Source organism: Theropithecus gelada, chromosome 6 (genome assembly GCF_003255815.1).
Source record: "Theropithecus gelada isolate Dixy chromosome 6, Tgel_1.0, whole genome shotgun sequence".
Lineage (NCBI taxonomy): Eukaryota > Metazoa > Chordata > Mammalia > Primates > Cercopithecidae > Theropithecus > Theropithecus gelada.
This window is the reverse complement of record NC_037673.1, coordinates 118,804,740-118,824,494: the sequence shown is the minus strand read 5'-3', so window position 1 is coordinate 118,824,494 and position 19,755 is coordinate 118,804,740. Positions and strand designations below refer to the sequence as shown.

Below are 19,755 nucleotides of genomic sequence, written 5' to 3'. Positions count from 1 at the left end.
AACTACTCCATTGCAATGTTAATTTAATTAATATAATGTGTAGTCAGGCAAGAGATAAAGATCCACTTGGTAAATGTGGTGAGATCACAGTATTGAATGACCTCCTTCTATTGTATAATAAGAAGTGGACATGGATGGAGAAGAGACCTACCTGAACTGGGAAAACCAGAGGTGACCGTTGGGCCCAGCAGATGTAATTTTCAATGCAGTGGTTACAAACATGGATTCTAGAGTCAGACTACTGCATTATATCCTGACTTCACCATTTTCTAGCTAATTAATCTTAGTTAACCTTTGTATATCAGTCTCTTCATTGGTAAAAACAAGGTTCTGACTGTACCTTCATTAGGGTGTGTCCGGGAAGATTACGAACTAGTAATATAAAACCTGGGAAGAGTGTCTGATGCACAGTTAAGTGTTCAATAAATGTTAGCATCATATTATTGTTTATATTTAAAAGTACCAAAACCAGCATTTTAAAATGATGCCAAAGTAATCATAATTATAGAAGCAAAAATTACAAATGACAAAAGAATTACAAGAAAAAAGTATGTTGTAGTAGGGCAGATGGCCAGTCATAAACCTTGTTCAACTTCAATGATAGTCTATTTTTAATTGTGAGCCAATAATCAATCACTGTCACAATATAAAGACTCATTGCCAAGAATGGAGCTTAGTATTATAATCAAATGTGACCTACCATGAAGTTAACCTGACATTTCATAATGTGCTTAGTTATTAATACAGCGTACTATACACACATTGAGAGCATAGCAAGTCTGTATCATTCACCCCAAGCTTAGAACCAAGCCTGGTACTCTGTTAATGTTTAGTATATGCTTGTTGGCTAGATTGGCATAAAAGCTAATTGTGATGAAAAGATGAACAGTTTTTGTCAATAATCTGCATAGTCAATCTAGTAATTTCTATTGACTATCAGGTAAGATAAGAACTTCCAGGACTATCTGCAGAGTAAAAGGGAAAATTTTTAAAAATCCAATGGTTGCTCATTCTTTTTAGAAATCTCTCTATTTGTAGAGTTATTCTCTCCCTTCTCTGGCAGAGGTGTCCGGTCCAAGATTTGGAGTTTGGGAACCTAGATTCTAGTCCTGGGGTCTAACACTAACAACAGAATATCAAAATATAACTCATCTTTTCTGGATTAGATGATTCCTAATTCGTTTCCTGGCAGGTGTTAAGAAAAACAAGATAACATATATGGCATATGATGTTAGAACAAGGTGTGAGGTTTCTGATGATGCTGAGCTGGAGAAGGGAAGAATGAGAGGCAATTTAGCCTCGAATGCAGGATATTACAAAAAACACTGCATAAAGCTGAGGTATTCTGGACAGTTGCTAGAACGAGATCACACTGAAAAACACTAAACAAAGTTTCCATATAGATAAGAACAGGGCAACTCCTAGGAAGGGCAGGGCTTACAGACAGAGACAGTGAAGAAGGGATTGAGCCACTCAGAGGCCACATGAAAGTGTTGGTCACCTTCTAGAAGGTACAGAAGAGAGTACAATAAGGTCCATCTTACTCAGGAGATTCCTTGCTGGAGAGAAGGGGAAGCCAGGTTCTTTGTACCTTGAATACCTTTATATTCTTTTTCACACGTAAGCTGTATTCTTTGCCCATGCCAGCTCATTGCCTGAGTCTACTTGAAATGAGTCTTTCTCAAAATGTAACAAAATCTCGGGAAGCATCAGGGGATTGAATGGCGTAAAAGGTGATGCACACAAAACAGAAGGGGGCAGGCATTTTTAGTAAAAATGCTGCACAGTCTGTGTGATAGAAAAATATGAAAACTCACTGAAAGTGAGATTATTTTACCATAAGAATTAATTTTTCTATCAGACAGTGGTTCAAGCACCTTAGGAAAATGAACCCACATAATTTTGTGCCATTACTCTAGGTTCAAAGGCTTTGACCAAAGAGGATTGAAAAGTGGAAGGATATTTATTATCTTGATCTCATTTGACCTGTACAAAAATAGTTTATGCAATTGCCAAAAAAGTCAACTTTCATCAAGGTTGCAGTCAGAGTTATACAGAAAGGCAACAGAATATTTCTCTTACTTCTATTTGTGTGTGTGTGTATATGTCTGTATGTGTAAATACTTACATGTATATATGTGTATATATGTAGCTATGTGCATGTGTGAGTGTATGTGTAAAAATCCAGGGTGATAGGTTGAGGTATTACCATTTAACAGATGGGAGTGTTGAGGTACAGTAAAATTAAAAGATTTGCTTAAGTTCTCATTAACTGGTTTCATTTTACTTATTTATAATTATCAATCCCTTTACTTCGAAAAAATAATTCGTAATCACTACAGTGCCAATCAGGGATAGTGATGGGTGAGGTCACTGGTCTAGAGAAACTACTACTCAGCTAAGTTGCATAGATGGGGAGGAGTAAGGTGGCCAAATAGTTCTGCATTTAGGTCCTGGCCCTGTAACCTTGCAAATGTCAGACAAGCTCTCTGAGCCTCAATTTTCTCATATGCCAAAAGGAATAAAAACAGAGTTTGCCTTGCAAAGCTGATGTATGAGGCTTAAACAAGATGATCTAGTCAAAGAGTTTATCTCAGTGTGTGGCACAGCCAACATCAGTGAATGGTGGCTGTGAGTGAGCTCCTCAGGAGATCCAGAGTTCAGCCTCCGCTTTATTTAGTCCTGTGTGTGAAACTATTTTTAAGAGCACCACACTGGCCTCTCTTAATAAAATAAATACACCATAGCTCCAAAGAATTCCAGAGGGTTTTTGTTTTTAAGATACAGGGATCTGGCTTCCATAGGAAGAGAGAGCAATCTGCGAACCCATTCACAGTGACAGAAAAACCCTGCTTTAAACTTTTGTGCTTATGTGTCGTCATCTCTCCCTTGCAGACCTGCAGCTATTGCAGAATGTTCTGCCCTTTTAGATGGCAGGATTACAAGAATGTATAGTTTAAACTTTGTGTTTTGCAAAGGATGTGTGTTATTTTCTAGTCTGGGAAACTTCAAAATAAATTAGCTGCTGTGTTTTCTCTCATTAAGTAAAGGCAAAAAAAGTTCTAGTTGTTTTTTCTACCAATATACAGCTTGTGTTTTAATTAAAACAAGAACCAGGCTCATGATCAGAGGGAAAAACCATGGAATAGAAAGCCTAGACTATGTAATAGGGCTATAGCTGGAGAGTAAGGAGAAGAGTTTGAAACTAGGGCATCTTTTTCATAAACATCTTTTTCAGATGTAATGTGCAGTTTCCTCCCCTTCCTGCCACTTAACCAGGAAAGAGGCATAGGGGCTGTCAGAGATGGAGGCTTACGGAATTAAAAAAAAAAAAAAAAAAAGCATGTTCATGGGAAACTACATTTCTTTTTATGCCAGTGAATTAGCATGTTGAACACATTTTCATTTTTTTTTTCAATTTTAGCATTTGAATAATCTTCATTTAGCCCTTAAAGAAGCTGTGACATTCATTGTTCCTGGTTTACCTAAACTGCCTGAGAACAATCATTTCAGTATTTAAGAGGTTGTCTCCAGTTCTTTTTCCATGTAATCATTAAGTTAGAACAATATGATTCTGGCTTCGTTAAGGTATGAAGTCTGGATCATACTAAATTATGATAAAATAATCTATGTTGTAGAGTTTGCCAAAGCAGAGCTTCTTCAGTTTCAAGTGGATTTAAATAGACTAGGATTTCTTATTCTCAGTACTACTGACATTTTGGGCTAGACAATTCTTCTTGTAGGGGATTGTGCTGTGCATTGCAGGATGTTTAGAAGCCTCTCTGGTCTCTACCCACTAGATGCTAGTAGCATCTCCCCAGTATGACAACAAAATATGTTTCCTGATATTATTAAATGTTTCTAGGGTAGGGGTGGGGCAGGTAAAATTTCCCCTGATGTGAACCACTGCAATAAACTATATTCATCCCGGAGAAGCAGTAAAGTGTTGTGGCTAAAAGTAAATACTCTGGAGACAGAATACACCTAACCAGCTGGGTAAACCTGGACAAATTATATAAAATCTTTATGCTACAGTTTCTTCATCTGTAAAATGAAAATAATAACAGTAACTTTAGAAGATTGCTGTGAGGATTAACCAAGATAATGCCTGTCCCATGGTAAATGTTCGATAAACGTTAGCCATTATTATTATTTCATCAATTACTATGGAATTTCATAGAATTTCATATCTATGCAATTTCAAAATCTGATATAAGTTTAAATGCAGGTTAAAGAACCAAACAATAGAAACATGTTTAAGAGGGAAATTTTGGGTGCAGTTACACAATTACAGATGGATATCTTTGTTTATGTTTTAGAGTGATCAAGTTATAGACACTCAACTATTGCATAATCCTGTAGCCTAGTTTGCTAAACGGTTTTAGTTATTGCTTAATGTATTTTATTATCTTTCAAGTGGAGATTCCCAATTCATCAAAATTATGGGCTGCTGCCAGATGATTCTTCTGTAAATACAACTGCTCTGTTGTACTAAAAAAAATCTTGACTTTATGCCTAGTGTTTTCCCTTGAGTTCTTTCTTCACCATTGGTCATATAAATATTATTGTATTATTCAGTGAAATAATAACAAAAGCTACCATTTTTAAGAGCAACTTACTGTGTGCCAAGCTAAGTGTTTCACATATATTACTATTTTACTCAATTGTCAAAACAACCTTAAGTGTATCTCAGAAAGGTGAAGTTAATGTGCTATTCAGCCAGTAAAGGTCAGAACAAGGTAGGAGCCCAGGCTGGCTGCTTTTAAAGCCTTCGCTTTTAAAACACAACATTATCAAAGCTCAGAGAGCTACCACCTAACTCCCAATCATAACACAGTTTCCCTTTCTATAACACCTTCCATCCTATCTACATACACCCATGCTATCATTCACATTCCTTGCTTTTTCCCACAATGCTCAAAATACTGTGAGGGGAGTGATCCTAAAAGAACCTTGTTTCGAATACTTCCAAGTCAAGCATAGTGACTTAGAGAGAGAAAGAAAGAGAGAGAGAGAAGAGAGAGAGAGAGAGAGAGAGAGACAGGCAGACAGACAGACAAAAATATATCATGGGAAGGAAGAAGCTCACTTCACATTGGTTTTAATGAAGACTAATAAAAATTGTCTAGAAGCTGAAATAGGCAAATGTTGAATTCACATTTCTCTGGTACACACACAAAAAAGACTCACCCAAGGTTGTATAAAATAGGTGATTTATCAAACTCTTCCCAGTAATCCAATTCTTGTGTACAGTATTCACATTTTACTTCAAGGCAAGGTGTAAAATAGATGAATAAATCACTACCAGAGGCATGATAAAGTAAGTTCATCATTTTGAGGCAATTTTAAAGTACAGACTTTGAGTGGTGACCCAAAGCTCCATGCCCTGAGAGATCCATGGAAGATAAGGTTACAAGTTGTGAACTTGAGGGTCCTGGAAAGTAAAGGTATATGGCTAGCTCAGAAACAGCAACCTTCTCATCACATACTCTGAGAGTTAGCCAGTTTTGCTGGGGCACTCCAGGCCAACATGTTTGCTAGTGCAGCAGAATTGATGATGTGGTCCCGGAAAAGGCACAAGCAGCTAAAAGCAAGATGCACGTAAACAATCCATTCCAAGCAGCCCTGATTTAAGCAGTAGGAAGTTTGTGGCTGTTATGGGAATTAAGAGACTCATCAGCCCACAACATTACAGGATTAAGCAGGACCTCAAAGGTCAGCTAGTCCAGTTCTTATCACTGCAAGAATTTTCCTTAATACTCCCAACAAACTTACAATCTGTGCTTTGATATCTACAGTGATTGGAAAGATTCCTTTTATTGTTCATCAATTAATAAATTCCAACTTGGCTATTCTTTAGTCAGTGTCCCTGTGAACTCTAGAAAATGCTGGCTGTGGAATAGCCAGCCACATAAGAGAATTTGGAATTAACTCTATGAAAGTGGCTACATTTTATAAGTATATTCAATCAATAGTTTTGACAACATTGGAAGACATTAGGAATGAAAGGCTCAGTGAAGTTAAATGACTTATCTTCCAAAACACACACTTAGGTAAGATTCACTTCTTGGTCTAAGAGATCCCCCAAAACCACACTGAGTCTGTCACACAGGATTTCTACTGTGAATTTCTAAATGTAGTCAGAAAAGTTGAGGACATATAGACTATAATGGAGAAAGTAGGCTATGAAGTTGAAGGCAGATTATCTTGAAAGCATTTCTTGCATACAGTAATACTTACAGATATGTCATCACTAAAGTCAATTTCATCCAAATCAAGGTATTCAGGGGCTTCCATTATTCTTCCTTGCACATTTTGAGTATGGTCAAATACTTATAAATTCCTGAACGAGACAGAGGCAGAAAACAAAGGCAAAAAAATTTAGCTGTTTTACAACCAAAAATAATGTCTATATTTAAACAAATAAGATGAGAAGGGTTATTGGGTGCTAGTGTTGCCTTGGAGCACATTTCCTCCCTTCAACTGTCCACAACCTGGCTTTCCAGAAGCAGCAAACACAGTGTCTCCATGGTCCCCAGTGTGGCTCCCCAGTGGGTACCCAAAGTCCTTTGCTTTATTTGATATGTGCCTGTTTGTCTTTGCCAGAGCAGTAACTTGGGTCAGAATCTCCCCCTAGCATCAATATTAGAATTCACACCAACTCTTACCACAGTCAGGGAAAAAGGCAGGGCTTTGGGAAATGGGGAGCCAGCCTAGAAATCTTAGGAAAGCCATTTTCAAATGTTTCCTGTAGGCATATCCTTGGGTGTTGTACATGGAGCAATGAATACTGGATCTCCACAGGAACAACACAAGACAGATACCACTAACCAAGAGTAATGGATATTTTAGAATTTGTAGCACAACCTCCAGTTCACCCTTCAAAAAGGAAGGAAGAAAGAAAGGGGATCTAAGTGCAGATTTAAACCCCAGAGTTATTGCACTGCCCTCTGCTTCAAACAGCTTTGCCTGACAGTGCCAGAGTGACCTGATACAGGCCCCAGAATGTCTTCAGTCAGCTCTTGCCTCAGAGCTGCCTGGGGCAATCCTTTAAATCTGTCACAGTAAGATACATCACCTCCCACTTCATTTTCCCATCACTTATCATCATTCCCATCAGCGGTGGCAGCGGCACCTACAGATGTCAAGAGCAGAAATATAGATCTCCTGATGGCGCCTTGGTGTGCAGTTATCTTCTGCAGCGCCAACTCTCAGATAGCAAAATGAGCTTCTGCTTCCTGCAACTTGTCTTTCTTATTGTAAAAATTGTCTTACGTACCCAGATTTGAGTATCTGAAATAATTCATTTTGCCCTCTTTGATTCTCTGATCAAGGTGTACTTTGCTAAACAGTAAGGATTGCATTACTGGAAAGTGAAAATATATCTAGGCTGAAAAAAATGGGCTTCCTGATATAAGATTGAAAGTGTTTTAAAAGACCTACTTTTTAAAAGGAAATTTGTTCTGAAGGCATTTTTTCCCTCATGTTGAGCCATTCTTTCTTTTTTAAGCTCTACAAATAGTATAATTATGATAAACAGAAAAAAACTTGCCATCCCTTACCTCAAACCCATCATTTAATTTTCCTGTTCTTCTTCTTTTTTTCCCATATGTATATACCATTTTTACAGTCCTAATTACAATAGATACAGAGTCCATCCAAGAAGGAATTAGGATGTTACTTCTATGTTTAAATGAGATTACCCATTTAGAAAATGTTAACAATTCTTCTGAAATCACAGTAAGGCTTACAATGAAAAGAAAAGCAACTTGTATTGGTAAAAAGTATTTAAAATCAGAAATTTTATTATTTATAGAAATCTGAAAATAGGTTATCAAACAAATTGCTTGGTATAAAAATGTCACTTTTCTTCAATTCATAAAAATTTTCAGAGACAAATATACAAACTCTGCTTGGAAATTACTCAAAACAACATTCTCTTCTACCGTGATGGATTCTGATACAATCCAGACTCTTTGGATACTAGCACGTTCACTAGATCCAAATCCAATCCAATTTCTTTTCACTAAATCTGTACTCAGCGATGAACTATTGATTTACAGACTGTGTTCCCACGGCCTTGGTGAACAACAGAAAGATGATGCTGGGTGTCAGGATATGGTACAAACATCAGCAGGAACATGGAAATATGGGGAGATTAAGCAGAGAAACATGCATCGGAGCTGGGGACCAAATGGATTTTTAGATAAATGAAACTATAAAATGTGGATGAACATGTCTTAATTAATCAAATTAATGAATAACTGTTGCACCCCTGTTTGAGGTGCTCCAACAGTACAGACAGCAATATCCAGTTGAGTACAGCCATTCCAATAGAATATAACCAGCGGATAAGAACTCATGACATCACAGCAGGAATCTTTCTATTTAAGCTTGCAGGATGGTAGTGAGGTTCCTGATTCTATAGCAAGAACACAAGACTTACAACAGGTGCAGCTCATTATAGGAAGCCTTGGGCCACTGCCCATATTTATTTCTGTGGGTTGGATGACCCCACCTTAGACTAAGACTCCCAGGCATCTGGAGTTTGCCTCTACTTCCCAGCAGGCCTCCACATGCTATCTCCTTTAAGATGTCTCATTCTGTTTATGACCCAATTTCTTTTGTCTGGTTTCAAGGCTTGTCTCTTTCAGGGTGCCACTTTAAGAATATTTACATTCTCGGCCGGGCGAGGTGGCTCAAGCCTGTAATCCTAGCACTTTGGGAGGCTGAGACGGGCGGATCACGAGGTCAGGAGATCGAGACCATCCTGGCTAACACAGTGAAACCCCGTCTCTACTAAAAAAATACAAAAAACTAGCCAGGCGAGGTGGTGGGCGCCTGTAGTCCCAGCTACTTGGGAGGCTGAGGCAGGAGAATGGCGTAAACCCGGGAGGCGGAGCTTGCAGTGAGCTGAGATCCGGCCACTGCACTCCAGCCTGGGCGACAGAGCGCGACTCTGTCTCAATAAAAAAAATAAATAAATAAAAAAAAAAAAGAAAAGAATATTTACATTCTCAATTGTAATGTGCAGAAATCCCCGTGGTTTTCCAATCCTGACTACATTCCCCAACATTAACTGTTTCTTTATAGGTAAGAATGAGTCTGTAGTTGTCCCAGTGGCCAATATGATGCCACCTCTTCTCTCATCTGCCCTTCCACCAAGCCTCTGGCACTCTCACACACTCTTTTCGATCTAATCAGTGACAAGATAGGAAGCAATAAGGTCAGGTTAGAGTAGTTGCTGATCAAATATGATAAGGACACTGAGGTGAACTGTGGTTGCTTTTCTCATCCTGCTCTTCTGACACCTCCCACTATGCACACCAAACCACTATGGAAACCAGTAAGTCTTCTTTCAGATCCATGGCAAACGTGCTCTAACAGAAAGGACAGCTACAGAGGGCATGCGTTGGAGGCCTGTGAGCTGAATCTGGCCCACAGATGTGATTTGTTTGACCCCAGCAGTGTTAAAAAAAAAAAAATTGAATCAGTTGCCAACTTGCAGACCTTGGGTGATTTCACATAAAATTTTGGAATTCTGGCTTTGCTTTAAATACCTGAAGCTCTGGCAACAAGGGTCTGCAGTCCCCATGGCAACAACTGGCTAGAGCTGAGCGGCAGCTGCTCCTACCTGTCCATGGGGCCTGTGCTCCCCATTTTCCGGGAGCCCCTCCGAGGCTGCTCTACTCACCAACATGCCTTGGGGACATCTGAATGTTCGACCCTTCAAAGGAATTCACTACTAAACAATAAGTACAACCATTACCCCCAATTTTGTATTGGTGTCTCTTGACAAAAATGTTTACTTCATTTGTATTCTAAGACTTAATTTGTAGTCTAAGATCATTTTAAATTCTCATACCACAACAGCAACAAAATAAAATTTCCTACAAATAAACTATTGGCACATCACAACTTGTGCTTTCACAGAATGTCCATTTTATCTCTTAGTACCAGGAAAAGAAAACCTTTGCAAACATAATAAAATGTTACGAGGTGGGGATTATGTTTCCTTCACTTTACAACTGGAGGAAGGAAGGGTTCTTCTTGCTTTGTTGTGATTGGTGTGGATTTACATGGTGACACTTCACTGCTGTGACTCCAGGGGAAGGGAGGAAGCCGTGCCAAGTGCAAACCCAGAAAAAGTCCTGAAGCCATCCTCTGTCTGGCCCAAACCGGCAGCTTGGAGGCAAGAGAGCCAACCTTATTGAGGCCAACAAGAGTGGGTTTATACCTAAGCAAAATACATTTTTTACGCTTTCCAGAAAGGGCAGGTCAGCTTAAAATCCTTTATGTAGGGTTGGGCGCGGTGACTCACACCTGTAATCCCAGCACTTTGGGAGGCCGAGGTGGGTGGATCACGAGGTCAGGAGACCATCCTGGCTAACACGATGAAACCCCGTCTCTGCTAAAAATGCAAAACATTAGCCGGGCGTGGTGGCGGGTGCCTGTAGTCCCAGACACTCAGGAGGCTGAGGCAGGAGAATCACTTGAACCCGGGAGGTGGAGGTTGCAGTGAGCCAAGATCACACCATAGGATTTTTATTGCTATGTATCATAGTCGGCCCTAGGCCCCTTCTGGATCTCAGGACCTAGTCATTTGTGAATCTGAATTTCTCCCCCATGCCATCAGCCCTGACCCTACAAGCTACAATCACTTGCTCCCAGGTTCTCTAAGGCCTTCCAAGGGCTTTCTTTTGCATGTAAGCCCCTCTCCCCACAGCACACCTCTTTCAAGATCTGTCCACCATGAGTATTGTCCACTGATTGAAATCATCCCATTTCTTTTTACTGGCATTGGCAAGTTTTAATTTGTTATTTATTTAGGCAGGTGTGTTATGTGTTTAAATTTTTTTTTTTGAAGTGGGGAGAGGTGAGATGCCAGGGAGGGTGAGTAGAGAAAGATAAAGGAAACATTTTTCAGTGGTGTAGCTCTCCCAATTTGGGTAGGAAAATTGATAGAGAGGGAAAGAAGAAACAGATTAGAATGTGAGGACACAGGGCCGGGTTGCTGGGAACTATATGCTGTGCAGAAGCTGCTAATGACAGCTTGGCTCCCTTCTTTGGATGTGCCCACGGCACTGGGACAAACCTTACTCAAACTCCAAACTGATGCCTGGCTTTCAGAGATAAAGAACAAAACAAACGGCATCAACTATACTCAATGTTTGTAGGACTCTTCCTACTCTCACAGAGTTTTGATAAACTGCCAAGAACAGAAGTCCCTCCAGTGCCTATTAAAGTGTGTGCGAGGGGCTTATGCCCCTAATGGGTCTATCAACACCATGTCACCTTCTCATGAGTGACCTCAGTGATGGCCCAACTGCTACCTTCCATGGAAATTTCCTTTTGGGAGAGAGCTCAAAATAACTGAGAACCAAATTGCATAATAAAAACATAGACAAGCAATTTAAAAAATAGCCTCCTTGCTACCCCAGTATTATGATATTCAGGTGATATTTTTACTTTTTTTGTTGTGACTTGAAAATTGACTTTGAAAATAATTCCAAATGAAGACTTCCAAAAATCTGTTACATAATGGCAGCATCACTGGAAAAAGCTTATAGTAGCCAACAAAATTTCCTTGAGAAACTACACTCATTTTATTGTACGCATTCTGATGTGCTTGGCTCATAAAAGGCTCATTGATTTGTGACTACAGTCACATATCATATAAATTGCTCTACTGAAAATTTTTTAAAAATGTATTGCCTCACTCCATTTTACAAGGAGTCAGCTTGGACTCATTTTGAAGGCTCATGTTACACAGATTTCTTCTTTTCTGCCAAAGTCGCTATTGCTCCATTTACCAGTATACTATGAGGCCTGGTAATTAAAAGTAAGTTGGACTTGTCAAAATAAATGAGCAGAGTACATTTGGTGATGAGGTAACTTCAACGGATTTGCATTACAACTTATTTCTTTACCCTTTAATATACCAGCACTTGGGAAAACACAGCCCCTCCCTGCACTCCTATACACACACACACACACACACACACATATATACACACGCATGCTTGCCAAATTTGTACGGGGAAAAATTTTCAATTTGAAGGCCTGGACATCAATATTGGGCTTACTTTCTTCAATATAAAATCTTAAAATTATCACAAAATAAGTACTGGAAGGTCTGGGTAGAAATGTTGTCCCCAGTTGGCTCAGTAGCTTGGCTGGCAAGGAAGCAACTCATTCCAAATGTTGGATTTGGTTTCTTTCACTCTTTGATTCAACAGTGGCCAGAAGCATGGCAGTCAGTAAATGCCTCATCTTGAAGCAGAAAAATGATAGAGGCAAGAAATTTCTACTGGAAAGAGGCAACTGAAGGAGAGCCAAGAAGTACACATGAGGAACAAAGAAAAAGCACAAGCCCTGTGAACTTTATTCACTTCTTCATTTCTGGAATATTCTGGATGCATGTGGTGGATAAGACCTACACTAATCTCCACACCAGGATGGAGTATATGGTACCAGGGGAGACACACAAGAAGGCATGCTATTACAATATCATGTGGTGCTGACCAAGACCAATAAATACACAGCAGGCTGAGGCACCCAATCTAGACTTCGGAGATAAGGAAAGTCAGCCTGGCAAAACTGAAAGAGGAAGGATGGAGGTGTGAATGGGGAGGGAGTGGTTGGGGGCAGGAGGAAGTGTTCCAGTTGTCTGTGCTTTCAGTATGGGAACAGGCCTGGAAATGAGAATTCTGGAACAGAATGTCCAGAAAGATGCATAACATTGATTTAGCATAGATTGCTGTATTTTTGCTTCTACAAAAGGGTCTTGAAGGGTGAGGGTGAGGGTACGGTGGTAAATAGGGATTGTCAGGGGAGTATTTTCAAAGCCAGAGAGTACACAGAGCACATCTTGGAATATCAAATTTCTGGACTTCAATGTAATATACTGAGCCTGCTCCAGCTCCTAGAGGAGAGCCTACATTTCTTCCTTGCTGTCCTGAAGGAAACACCCACAGAAAAAGTTGTGAAGAAAACTCTGCATCAAGATTTAGGACTGGGTGCTATTACATACACTTGCTTACTTAGTCTCACACAGATGCTGGGAGACGAAAGTCTTAATTTCTTTTGTGGAAATAAGGAAACCAAGGCTCAGAGAGGTTCTGTAATTGCCTCAAATTCACACAGCCAGGGCTTCTGATTTTAAGTCTAGTATTTTTCTCTCCTACTTCAACTTGCCAAAATAACAATGGTAAAGCAACACTGTCTCTGTGTCAAACGTTTTATTTTTAAGAATCATCTTCAGCATTTTTTAGCTGAATTTATTTATTGCAACCAGTGATGGAGGCAGAAGGGATGCACCATAATTTGTAATTTGCAATCATATCTTTTATATTTCACAGATGGCAAACCTCAGGAATATTCTGTCTAAAGTTATGCACTACTAAGTAGAGGCAAAGCCAGCTAACACAAATCATTTCCTGCTAACCAGTCTAGTGTTCTTCTGACTTGCCCTGGACTGCTCTGAATCATGGGTATGTCTTTGAACCATCTAGGTCAGAATTCCAGACATCTTTAGCCCTGAATTGTATTGCTTGGATGTTCATGAACCTAACTCCAAATGAGTTACCCTTCTTTCCAGGAGAGATTAAACAGAAATGGTAGACATCATCATCATCATTAACAAAACATGTATAGATTTTGTGTCTCTAACATACCTTACCCACAGATCTCCCTGAACTGGTCTATAAGGCAACATATTCCATAGTCAGTTGGTTTAAATCTTCAACTTCACCTTCAAAGAAAATTGGATTATAAGCATCCTTTTTAATGTCTTATTAAAAAGGCAAGGAAGATGGCACTGTTTTAGGCACTGTTTTAGAAAACTTGATTCTAGAGATCAGGATTTCTCTGAAAAATCCCTACAAGGATTGGTCTTTTTGTAGTTTTGCCCTTTAATTTATACATTAAAATTCTTGCAAGTGATTTGTGGGTCATTTTATGGTTTCTCAAATCCAAATATTGAGAACAAACTAACATATACCTGAACTTGAGAGCTTGGAGAGACCTTAGTTTTTAAGCCTAGGGCAGATATACATATTTTATATACCTTTAAATCTGGTCTCTCTCTCTCTGTCTCTCTCCCTCTCCCTCTCTCTCTCCCTGTCTGTCTATCTGTGTCCATCCCACCCCTCTCTCGTGTGTGTGATTTTAAAACGAGTTGAACACTTAAAATTCTTTTTGGAAGAAGGAAAGAATCCATGCTCACAGGAGCTGTGCAGAAAAAGATAAAAGAATGTATAATAGAAAAAATACATGCAAACACATATGCATACACATACACAAAGAAAAAATATATTGTATTTAGTTCTGGGTGTTACTTCTTTAAAAAGCCACAGCTTATCTGGAATATACCAAGACAGAGTAAGGAAGCCAAGAGAACCAGTGGTTGAGAAACTGTCTTATGCAATACAGCTAAGGAAATACCTAACTTGGTGAAGAGAAAAAAGCTTTCCTCTCTAAGAATCTAAAGATCCCACAGGTAAAAGGAGGATTTAACTTCAAGGGTAAATCTTGGAGGAAATATCAGAGATATCAGTCTCAGTAAATACTTTGTAATTATGGTATTTCAAACGGGCTTTAATGGAATGGGCTGCTTTGTGAAATCACACCCACCTCAGCAAGAAATTGTTCAAATAGAAGTCCTCTGAGAGAAGAAGATCAGAATCCTGCATTGTGAAGGAAGAATAGATGGCCTCCGAGCTCAAAAGATTTTGTGTAGTCTGAGATGGCATTGACAAACACCCGTGAAACTAAACCAGGACCTCAGGACAGTCCTAAACAATTTTACATCTCTTCAGAGAGCTGCCATGACTATCTCTGTTGAATCGCCCTATCATATGTCATCATAATCCCACCAGGAACTTGAGTGAAATTGGAGGTTAAGGGAGAGAAAAGAGGGAGCAAGAGAGTTAAAATCCAACTAATTTTTAAAAGAGAACTGGAATATTGTTCATTCAGTGAACATATGATTTGTTCCCTGTTGTAAATGAAAACTTATCAACTCCACAAGGACAAAACTATGACCTAATGAGGTCCAAACAAGAAGAAAATATCTGGAAAGAAAAAGAAAACATTTCTAGCACTGGGAAGTTGAGCTTGGGCTTAAGCCAACCAACCGTGTCTTGCACTGGCTTCTGGAAGGTAACTATGGAATATTCTGGGAACTGGAGCCCTTACTCCGTTATGTACAGGAAACTATCCAAATCCAAGTTTCAAATTTTTGACTCACCTGAAATGGTTATGCTTTATTTTTGATTTTGCAAAGATTACTTAATTTCTGCAGTGGATGTGTTTGGAAATTATTATTGAGTATGTATGGAACACAGATCACAATCCTGATTGCCATTTTAAAGAGAAGCAGACATAACAGCAGCATGCATGGGATCATTGAAGACTACATCTTCAGTCAGTTATCTTGGCTTCATTCTGATTGTTCATGAGGATTAAACTTTGGAGCAATCCTAGATGAGTTATTCCCAAACTTTAGAGTGCATGAGAGTCACTCAGATGGCTTATTAAAACAGACTGCTGGGTCCAAATCCCAGACTTTCTGATTCAGTAGGTCAATGTGGTGCCCAATAATTTGCATTTGTAAGAAGTTCCCAGGTGATGCTGATTCTGCTGGTCCCAGAATCACATTTTAGAACCACTACCTAAGCTAGTGGCTATTCTCAGCTTTGGCTACATCTGCACTTAATTAAAGATAGTGACCTCTTCCCCATATGCCACGTCTATCCAGATGTTAACTTCATTATACAGGATTCATGCCTAGTGCCCTTTTGATTAAGCTGCCTCAGTGGACTCAATTAAGCATTTCCCATGAAGACCACCCAGCGATCTCAGAGGGTCTTAGGTCTGTCTTTTTATTATTATTATTTTTTTCAATTTGTTGTGCTATACAAGACACAGACATTGGCACACACAACTTTACACAATTTGGGTCTTGGCTACTTTAAAATTTCCTTTCTGTATAGCATTTCATGGCTACAAAGATGTTCTTAGTGTCTTCTGTTAATGAGGTCCAGTTTTATAATTTTCAATGCTGCCTTTTTAGAACCGAGGTCTCAATTTGGGGACATCTATTCACTAGAACAACAGTATAATAAATCCCAGGTCTGTTAACACAGAAGAAAAATGAAAAAAATAAAAAGCAAAAATCTACTAAGAATTTGCTTAAAAATCAATGCTTACATAAATATATGTGAAGATATGGAACATAATTACTCACTGTATCAGAAGCAGTCCAAAGAGCTAACCCAGCTAAGTGAGAAAAAGAAAAACCCAGCCATATATTTGTAATTAGAATTACAATGTGCTTATTTTTATTGGCTCCAAATCCAGAGATCAAATTATTATGAAGGTTTTATAAGTTCTTCCAATTTGTAAATGTACCAATTTGATAACCAAAAGGAGATAAATTCCCTATAAAATAAATGTCTTTTTTTTTCTGAAGAAAAGAGTATAGTTTAATATATATTTAGATGATTAAGCAAGGATAGTGAGTTAAATGTCTGAACAACCAAATATTTGCACATCTATACATACACATAGAGTATGACTTAGCAAGTATTAATTCTTTAATCCAAGGCTTCATTTAGCCCTACTTTATTAAAGACATGTAGGGTAGAGACGATTAACAAAATCTGCTTCCATGATGGCTGAGGTACTATACTAAAAGTGCAAAAACTGAACGCTGCATACCTACCTAACACACTTCTGATATGTGTGGAAGTATTTCAAAAACAACATAAGATTATTTATGTGTACCTTTAAAATTCAGCTAGGAAGTATTATCTTCAGTTTCATCAATATGTTGTTTTTTAAACACAATATCTTGTACAGAGTAAATAATATATTGTTTATGTTGAGTTCATTTCCAGATTGAAAACTGTTGAGTTGCTTTATAATTTTTGCACTAGAACTCTTGGTATTGTCTTAAATAAAAAATGTTGTGATGACTATTTTTTAACATATAATAGCTTAATGTTCATATATTTTCTTGCACAGTTTCCTCTGAAGTCTATTTTTGAAGAGGAGTCAGTTTTCTAGAGGCCCTTTCAGAAACTGTTGATGAGCGCTATGAAAACTTCACGCTATACTCTCCACTGACAGGGTCTGTTTTCCAATGATTAAACTTGAATTCTTTGCCATTAAGCATATGGAGAAAGAATAACATTTGTAGGCTGCGGTGTGGGTTTTTCCTTTTTGGCACCACAGAAGGACACCAACTTCATTTTGTAATTAACCAACATAAGCAAGAAAGGACTGAGAGCAGAGAAGTTTGAAGAGAGGTCTGTAAGAACAGCTGGAATAAAGCTGCATGCTGCCAAGTCTTTCAAGAAATAGACTAAGATAAAGTGAGAAATCCAAAGTGGAGTGATCAGCAACATTAATAAAATACTGAACTTGGCCCCTCTAAGGATTTCAGTTTCTGAATCATCATCTCCAATCCAGATGTCACCATATGTCATCTTCTTTCTCTCCGAAAAGAGGAAAGACATCCAGAAACAGACAAAGACTAAAATAACTAAAGGAAGAATATCAATCAGAACCAAAAAAATTTTCCCATAGAAAAACTCTACCTGCTTGTTTCCAAAGACAACTTGGGCAATCCATGTACATCCTGTTAGTAGACAAGGGATCTGTATCATCTCCTGCATTCGAGAATTCTGGTTTTCTAGTACGAATTAAAACTGGGATATATACACCACACCAGCCACCCAAAGTACAGAAACCACCTTCACCACCTTCAAGGAATCCTTCTGTTGGTCCAGGCTTAGATTCTCACCCAAAGGGTGGGCAATTTGGTAAAGCTTCCAGTGGTAAAGCAATGCAAAGTGTAACATGAACCAGATGGCCAGTGAAGTTGTCAGGGCTGATGTAAAGCACAGAACTTTGCAGCCAGCTGAATCCAACATGATACCAGAAGAGTAAACAATTTTCATAACATTCACCACCAAGTTTTTAATAACGTGGACAAAAATAAGATTGAAAATTAGAAGAAAGGATGTCTGTAAATGCCCAGTGATACATCTTCTTGTAGAATAAAACAAACATGAGTTTCCAATGATGTTCACGAAGATTAGGATGGTACAAGTGATGATCTCAAGCATGTCTGCAGAGGGCTTCATGGTAAATTCTGAACTGTTATCTCAAATGTCTTTTTCTCTTCTGTTTGTCACTAGGCTTTTGGAAAACTTTTAAGAGGTCCTTAGTGAGACAATCTGGATTTTTAAATAGATCCACTATGTTGACAAAATCATCAACTGATATCACCCTAACAGTTCAAAGCCTGTAACAGAATTCTGCTTGCTCCAGTGATGAGATGCTGAAAACAGAACTGCTTCCCAAAAGGATTCTATTTTGTCATCTCCAGGGACTTGACTATGATGAGAAAGTGCTAGGTATCATCACTTAATTAAAAGTCTCAGAAATGTATTTACAGTACTGTAATACGATTTCCTAGATACAGTATAATACAGTTTTCAAAAACCATGATGGAGAGAATAAAATTAAATTTGTGACACAAAAGAAAAGTAGCCAGAGGTTGAAAGTACACCACTCCACTCATGGAAGAAAGTTAAAGTAAGGGATGTCTGAATAACAATGAAGATTTCAAAATAACAAAATGACAAATTAAAAATGAGAGTAATAACATGATAGAGATTTATACAAGTAGAATAGTTTTCTAGTTTCTCTACAATTTTGCAAAGCAGAAGTACTATTACCTGTTCTGATGATCTTGTAGAGATGTTAGAAATACAAAAGATGGTGGAAAATACTTCTGTAGGAAGTAAGGGTGGTTATAAAGAAGGAAGGAAGAAGGGAGGGAGAGGGGGAAGGGAAAGAGGAGGGAGAAAAAGAAGACATCTTTATAAACATGGGGATTATGTCCAGGAGCAAATATCTAAACTATTGGTTAAGGAAACATTCAAACAATTGAGAAGTGATTAGGGAGATTTTCCTTCCTACAGCACAAGAGGCTAGGGAAATATTTCTCTTCTAAGTATGACTGGAGAGTACCGAACTAGAACAGAAAGATGGCCTTGAAATACATTGCTCGAGTAATCTGGCATGAACTCACTTTCTGGATGAATCCAAGTATAGTATAGTGATCCACTCTAGGACAAACTATTTTCCCTCGACTGCATTTGCTTGTAGGTTTTGCTGTCATCAATTATCCTGTCCTATACTATCAAAACATAAGCTTTAGCCTGGCCCAGTGGTGTAATGGAGTGGCAACAACTTGAACAGCTGTGCACATCTCTTCCAAACTCTGTGTTCAGTGACTTTATGTTAAGAGCTTACAATTGGCCATGCTGGGAGTATTTACACCATGGAAATTGGCAAATGCTGCAAATCACAGCTTTTTTGGAGGAGAGCTGTTTTAGAAACACAACATTGGCCTGACCAAAAAAATACAGATTAGAATAAGAAATTAGCTGATGTTTTATTTACATAAAGATGTGATCAGTATTTGGTATTGGTCAGCCCTTTCAGTAAGGGTATGAACAACTCCTAGTGCTGCATGTTAGATAAGAGGTTTATGGCTGTGTAAGCAGATGGAAAAGCTGGGCTGCACAACCCTACTGTGGGGAGGTGGCGACTGGGGACTGACAGTTTCTATTAGCCCCCTTTCCTTTAATTTGCTACTAAGATAGTCAACTTAGAGTCCTCACACATTTTTTTTTTTAAGAAACATCCATTATCAGTCAAATAGAAACCCCTGTGGTT

At 38.6% G+C, this 19,755-nt stretch overlaps 1 protein-coding gene across 7 annotated transcripts in view; it reads right to left on the bottom strand.

The window, feature by feature from the left end:
• The window catches only part of SNCAIP (synuclein alpha interacting protein), a 146,628-nt gene that overhangs the window by 66,541 nt on the left and 60,332 nt on the right, over positions 1-19,755 (bottom strand). For all 7 annotated transcript variants that reach the window (XM_025389234.1, XM_025389236.1, XM_025389237.1 and 4 more), the window contains one exon: positions 6,241-6,343. In XM_025389234.1, the coding sequence (XP_025245019.1) occupies positions 6,241-6,297 (57 nt within the window). In that variant the 5' untranslated portion in view covers positions 6,298-6,343. Of the gene's footprint in view, positions 1-6,240; positions 6,344-19,755 lie in introns of those variants that run through there.